The sequence below is a fragment of the Trachymyrmex septentrionalis genome, unplaced genomic scaffold (genome assembly GCF_001594115.1).
Source record: "Trachymyrmex septentrionalis isolate Tsep2-gDNA-1 unplaced genomic scaffold, Tsep1.0 scaffold112, whole genome shotgun sequence".
Classification (NCBI taxonomy): domain Eukaryota; kingdom Metazoa; phylum Arthropoda; class Insecta; order Hymenoptera; family Formicidae; genus Trachymyrmex; species Trachymyrmex septentrionalis.
Window position 1 is genome coordinate 961388 of NW_017304248.1, and position 7707 is coordinate 969094.

General features: G+C 29.8%; 1 protein-coding gene across 2 annotated transcripts in view; it reads left to right on the forward strand.

Moving 5' to 3' along the window:
• Positions 1-320: 320 nt before the first annotated feature.
• Positions 321-7707, forward strand: part of LOC108752801 (formin-like protein CG32138) — a 27197-nt gene continuing 19810 nt past the window's right edge. The window contains exons 1-2 of one of the 2 annotated variants that reach the window (XM_018493906.1): positions 321-744; positions 7593-7676. In XM_018493906.1, coding sequence (XP_018349408.1) covers positions 526-744; positions 7593-7676 — 303 coding nt within the window. In that variant the 5' untranslated portion in view covers positions 321-525. The remainder of the gene's footprint in view (positions 745-7592; positions 7677-7707) is intronic. The other variant, XM_018493898.1, reaches the window with a different exon arrangement.

The window sequence follows — 7707 nt, forward strand, 5'->3', positions numbered from 1 at the left end:
TGCGCGGCGGATCGTGCATTGCGAGAATAGCGAACGTCTTGGTGTTCGCGATGGACAACCAGGACAACCGCCTGGCGATACCTGTTGCACGTTTCGATACGAACTGCCTTGCCTCATCCGTTTACCAGCATTCCTCCTAACTGTTCCACCGCGTCGACGAGAACGAGACGAAGGATGCACTGCACTGCTGCGTTCGTGTCCGTTGTTGACGTTTCCTCGTAGATGCGCATGTGATGCGCCGTCGTTGACAGTGCATGTGTGTGTGCGTGCGCGTGTGTATGTATGATGTGTGTGTATGTGTGTGATACGTATATATATATATATACGTATGTATATCATCACACGTTTACATTACGTTTCTCGTTGCGCCGTGCTGCATCGAGTAATCAAGAGTAATCTAGTAATATAGTAGTGGAGTGAGTCGACATATCTTGGAAGATTTCCGTCCGTACGTCCGTAATATAATAATATTCACCGGCGCAAACAAGCGCGCTCGCGCGCGCGCGCGAACGCTACAGGGGAAATATGGGTTTCGTGCAGAGTCGCAGCGGGGAGGGCGATGGTGGTGTACGTGAGGTTTTCGTCGGCGGTGTGAAGGCTGGCATGCCTCATCACTCGTGTCAACTCAACATGGGCATGGGCAGCTTGAGCGGACCTCACACGCGTACGGGTAGCATGCGTAGCGCGCCTAGACAGCCGATGCCGGACGCCTTCGAGCTCGAGAGGCGCTTCACCAAAGTGCTCGTGAGTATACTGAGTGCAACACCCTCTTTCTTATTCATAATTTCATGCGCGGCAATCCTAGCAGACGATACCTTATCTGTAATTATTTTTTATGTATAGTACTTTTTCACCATTTTTCGTCTTGCCTACTTTTTTCTTTTTCTTTATTTTTTTTTTCTATTTTTCCCCAATATTTTGTATTACATATTTTTTTCTTGTTTATACAGAAATCGGACGATTGAAAGTTATTTTTTTGTATGTATACGTACGTGGAATATGTTAGGTCCAGTTAGATAAAAGAAAAATTCAATCAAAAAGATCATATTAATTGTACAAACTTCGTTTTGAAATTTGAATGAATATTCACGAGCACGAAAGTTGAACAGTTTTCATGAAAAATATTTTCATGAAAGTTTAATATTTAATGCCAGTATGAAATGCCACGAATTATTTTGCATGTATGCATTTTATCATTATTTTTCTTATAGTTTCACCGATTTTACGATGGTACACAAAAATATTTAATATAATGCTTATTTAACAAAAGTAAAATAATTCCTCAACAATAAAATTAATGTTTACTTAAACATAAATGTTGTGCTTAATTAACTTATGTCCATTTCTATCAACGATTTATTTTATAATCTTGATTTAATTTTGTTTTTTTTTTTAATTTGTAGGGCTAGAAAAAGATAAAAAGTAATTTAAATCACACACACACACACACACACACACACACACACACACACACACACACACACACACACACAAAAGATTAAAGTTACGTTGACAAAAATGGATATTAATCATTTAAACTTTAATGTTTACCATAATTTATACATTTCTATAACTATTTTCCATTCAGTATTATATTGCTGAAAATTTATTAAGATTTATATCACGTCTCTCTCTAACCTGTGTTAGTAACGTTACTTTTATTAATGAATAAAAATAATCACATACGTAATGCTCACTATCTACTTGATCATCGAACGTCTTGACATTCGAATATTCACGATGACTAGTTATAATATTATGTACATCCGGCACGCGTATCCTGAATGTATGATGAATCTTTCATGATTTATGATATCATTTTATTAAAATTTAAAACGTTAGAATTTGATAAAAAATATTACAAAGATAAAAATATATGCCAAGCACATAAAAAATATTTAAAAATAACATTCAATAAGAAATTAACTACTGGAAAGTAGATGAAATCTTTTAATTAGCCGAGACAAATCTAAATCTTAAAAAAAACATTCGAAGACGTATATTTAATTTAATTCATAGGATTCTATTTTTCTGTGATTATTGTGATAAAATGATATGTTTTCATCATTGTAATCGACGGAACTCTTTCTAAAACAGATTGAGAACTCTCTGGAGTTCTCAAGATCAGAACTCTGTTTATTTTTTATGCACATTTTAAAAAAGTGGAGCCAACTTCACAGAGGCGAGCACATCATTATCACATGCGATGACAGAGTTCTCATGTAAAATCAACGCCGTTAATGTCGACCGGCTAGAACTTCCTTTTCGTGAAAGAGAACAAAGAAAAGTTTGAAGAGCAAGTGTACGCGCCGCGAAATGGCCCGTAGCCAAATGGTGTGCACGTGCGAATAGAGTTATTCCTGGGCATTAAATAAAAAAGCCTACCAGTCGAGGGACACTGGTCGCTGCTAATGGTGCTTAAAACGTTATTACTTGGCCGTGAAAATTTTTGGACAGTACAGCTAATTTGGCACGTTTATGTATATTTGAAGGAATCACATTAATAACACATATTTTGACCATTTATTCAATGAGAATGTAAATTTTATTTGTTTTGTTTATTTTTTTTTTATTTGCGTGTAAAAATAAATTTTTTTAAAAAAGAAATTTAAATTGATGTGCACTATTTTTATATTTAAAAAATTGTTTATTTTATAAGTAATAATTTTTTGAGGTTACACATTGTATAAAATTATTTCCATATTTATATATATTATAGTAAAAATCAAATTTGTTAATTAATTATGAAGGTAAAATTATTGTATAACTGTGTAACCATAGTTTAAATTACAGTATTTAGCACTAATTTTGTCAATGCCTAAAATATTAATAAAGTAACTTTGCACATAAAGAGTAATCTTTTTATTTTATAAATAGTCTTTAACGTGTCGAAAATGAGTCTTTTTTTTTACTAATATAATTCATTAGATTATATTATATTATAGAAATAATATATAAATACATGAATTAAATACAAAATATTAAAGGTTTTAACGCTAAATTAATCGTTTCATTGATATAATTGTGTGATTTATATTATATCACAATATAAGTCTTAGAATGATTTGTTTTATTTAGATGCAAAGACCAGCGATCAAAGTCATCTCGAATGCAATTTGTAGTTTTAGCAATTTGTAGTATTTTAATAGGTCTTGAATGAGAAAGCGCTAATTCTCTCTTTAATTTTAATAAACGGTGCTCTTTATTACAGTCAGTAAAGATGCGTCAATAATAATTACATATATTATACATATTGCATATTGGCTGTATTTCTAGAGCTGACCCCCCTTCTCTCTCTTCTCGTTTGATGTTAAATCGTAAGAGATGATCGATAATCTCCGATTATTGTATGCTAAGGCAAGTTGAAAAGAAAAGAGAATATTTTATTCGAACTGCATCGCACATGACGATGCGAGTCGACATGTTGTCGGCGACGAGCGTTGCAATATTTTTTGTGCAAAAAAGAATTCGAGCATGGAATTACGAGCATGGGCTTTCCGTCCGGTCCGCATATGTAGAGCTGCGTTACACACTGTCTGCATATTAGAGCGTTATAAGAAACCCCAGTGTAATCGCAATGTGCATCATAATCGCAGAAAGAGACAGTCGTTGTTAAATGAACCTCAGTCGCTCGCTGTTTTTCGTTGCGACTATAAAGAACAATTGTTCTTTGAACTTGATGCACGGAAAGACGTAGAAACGCATTATTTTTTTTATCTCTTTCTCATAAGATATTATTATTATATTTTTTAATAAAAAAAAAATGGCTTTTTTTTGTGTGTTTGTTTATAGCTACTAAAATTTTACATGGTATTACAACTATACAGCTTTTAATAATAAAGCTTATCGCGATATAAGAATATGATTGGAACAAGGATCGAAAATATCAATATAAGATTTTTCGTACATCGCGCCTTATCGATCGAGTGTTAAGATGTTGAACTACTCTCTAATATACATTCAATTAAATTGAATTAATATTTCAGAAAATATTTTTAGTTTATTACAGTTTTTTAAGATTTGGGAGAATTTGGGGGGATTATTTGTTTCAGATTGATTGTGTGAATCCGATAATTTCATCGGCTCTCAATTTATTTTCTGAAATATTAATTCAATTTAATTGAATGTATATTAGAGAGTAGTTCAACATCTTAACACTCGATCGATAAGGCGCGATGTACAAAAAATCTTATAGCGATATAAGAATTTAATCTAAGGCTTATTTCGAAAATAAATATTATTTTAATTTTAAATTATTAGAATTGTTTGATACAACGATTTTACTCATCAAAATGTTGTTATATTTTTTTAAGTCAATATATTCTAATATCTTTAATAATATTATTACGCCCGCGAAACTTTGCGCCGTAAAATTTTCTCGAGTTTGCATGAAGTTCAAGAAGTAGCGCGCGTCGGTTCTCCGTGCCTGGATTTAGAATCGACAGGACGAGAGTTTCGTTCCGTTAGGTTTCTGGGCTTTATCTGACTTTATCATTGTACTGATAGTTCCGTCATTAAAGTTCTGGTTTCTAAATACAGAAGTGTTGTTATTTCCGTAGAGAAATAACAATGCGACGAGAACGCGATCCATACGGAACGCGAAAACGCGAACGCTACGCGCGCGAACTGTATTAATATTCAATAATTCAATATAATATCAAAGAATTATTTTAATTAAAATAAAAATATCGAAATGAACAGCTTTAAATATAATTTTTATAGATTAACAATTACATCAAGTAATATCGTCAATACTAAATTTATTATTCAATTATACATAATAAAAAAATATTTCGTATTTGTATTGAAAATCATCCACTGAAATCCTTGTTAAACCTTTTGTCGAATTTTTTAACATATTCGAGTGCCAATTTAACATAATATGATTATGTTATTTAAATAGTTCGTGTCAAATTGATATTCTCAATATTTCTTAATATCAAAATAACACATTTTATGAATAAATGAACAAATAACATAAAAATAATGTGTTTTAATTTAAGGTGAATAAATAGAATATATGTTAATTTAACATATTATAAATGTTAATTTTATTGAAAAAAAAAATGCTTCCACGGTTGGTTTAAAACTGACAGTATTATCTTTTTAAATAATATGTTACCTTCTAAAATATTTATCTTGTGTTAAATTAACACACAAATTAAATAGATCGTATAAGACATGTGAAATATGTTAAATTTAATAAAAATTTTCTCTCAAATTTTGACTCTCTAACATATAGTTGAACGTAGAAAAAGGGTAACTTCCTTAAATTTTCTACATGTACCGTTTAAAGACGTCTATTAAACTGGACCTCCCACCATCGAAAATCAAGTTCGGAATAGGCCACAAATTTAGTGCTTTTCAAGACAGAATTATATAAAGCTAGTACTTTATATTTGTATGTTTTTATAATGTTTTATATTATCAAGTAAGTAAGTAGTAATATTAATGGCGCGTGTAAAATAATGGCGCAACGATGAAATCTGTAGATACTAGAGCGTAACTTTTCGGCTTTCTAAAAAAAAAGAATATAATTTCCTATATACAGACTATTCGTAACACTCTTAGAAATATAGTTTTTTCTAAATTTGGAAATAAAAGCATGCATTACTTTTTATTTTATTATATAATTTTTAATTCAAAACATTATTTTTTATAATTACAAACTTTATGATAATTCTATTATAACAGGGTTGGTAAAAAACATGTTTTAAACAGTTTAAAACATGCTTAATTATAGTTTTTAATATGTTTAAAGCATATTTGAAATATTGAAAACATATTTAAGAAGAAACATAATGTTTTATAAAAAAAAAAAAAAAAACATTAGTTTTTATCACCCTGCATTATAAATATTGTAATAAAAAAATACAATGTTATTTTATGGATAAATATTATTTTAAGGTCAGTCTTTTCAAAATTCAATGGCCTTGTCAAGATTTTAACCATCGCTTATGTATTATTCATTAAAAAATTATTAACAAAATATTTAAAAAAACAATGTCTTATCTCTGTTACATGTAGTGTTAAGAACTATTCTGAACACTCCCCTTCTTGCGTAATAACTTTCCATCGTGAAGCGAGTTACAAGAACATGAATGGACTGTTTCTAACACAAATACACAATGTTTTTTATCATATTTTTTTATACTCCTTTTTCTCTATTTACGTAAATTGTTAAATCATTCTTCTTTCTCCTTGCAGTTTTTTTTGTCGTTATACATATCGAAATTATTTTGTTTATATTAATTTATTATATTATTTTTTGTCATCTACGTATCTCAGTTTCTTCTTATCTTCTTCAGTTTTCATGTTATAGGGATACATTTTTCCTTTCTTCACAAATTTGTTCTCTGAACAGAAATTCTTTTATCTCTCTCTTTCTTCCTCGCATTCTTTCCTTTATTTCTTCTCAACTAATATTTTTCTCATGTATACTCATTGAACATATTCGTATCTCAAAAACAAGTCCGTTTCCTTTTTTTTTTGTTTTCTCCAATGTCCCCCTACCATCTATTAATCCAATGCGTTTCTCTTTCTTCCGGGTCATTACCCTTTCACTCTTTCTCTTTTTCCTTCTTCTTTCTACCCATCACACACATATAAATTTGTTCAGGCATGACGTGGGTGAGGATGAGGGTATCGGCTTGGTAAAGTACAATGATTGCTACACAGAGGATCCTGGGCGTTACTAACTGACATGCTGCAACTAGGGAGCAGTTAATAATCTATTATAATTCATAATTAAATTGAGAAAAATAAATAAATTAAAAGAAATAATCCTATTTTCGGACAAAACGGTCTTAGTGCTTAAATATTTCGATGTGAATTTACATACATATCCAATTTTACAAAATTGTGCGGCAAAATTTTTTTTAAGTTCTATAAAGCTGGCAGCACTAAACTAGCAAAATCAAATCAGAATATTTAATACTTATTTTGTACTAAATTGTATCATTAATGACAATTTTGTATAATATTATGTGCCATTAAGAAAAAAATCGTAGTGCGACTAACTTAATATTAAGTTGGTAGGACCAATATTTGAAATAAAAAAAAAAAGAGAAAAGTGCTTCATATTTTGACAAATCGGCAGTTAAAAAGTAGAATTAGTGAGGATTGCAATTATAAATAGGAACATTAGTCAGCTTTTAATTGATCGCAAAGAAAAACAATATTAACGCGGTTTAATTAAATCTTGAGAAGTGTTATATATATCTATAATTTCAATTATATAACATTTTTATACAAAAAATTTATTGTATTTAAGATATCTGAAATTTCTTATTAATACATATTCGAAAAGAAATGAAAGAAATGTCTTGAGTCTTTTAAAATTTGATTACTTTAATTCAAATAAAAAATTTCTGTTCTATAAAAAATTTATTGTATATTTAAAATTATTTTAGACAAATATTAATCAATTTGAATTATTACAATAATAAGTAGAAAAAACATAGGAAATTATATTTTCCATATTTGTAACATTAAAAAATTTAAAAAACACAAAATTTATAAAATTGATAAAATAGACTATCTATCACACATATATGCTGATAGATTAAAATTTAGCGTTTCTTGTATTGCAGGCCTCCATGGATCTACCACCGGATAAGGCGAAACTGTTAAAACAATATGACAACGAAAAGAAATGGGACATCATATGTGATCAAGTAAGTATGTATATGTATGTGTATATATATA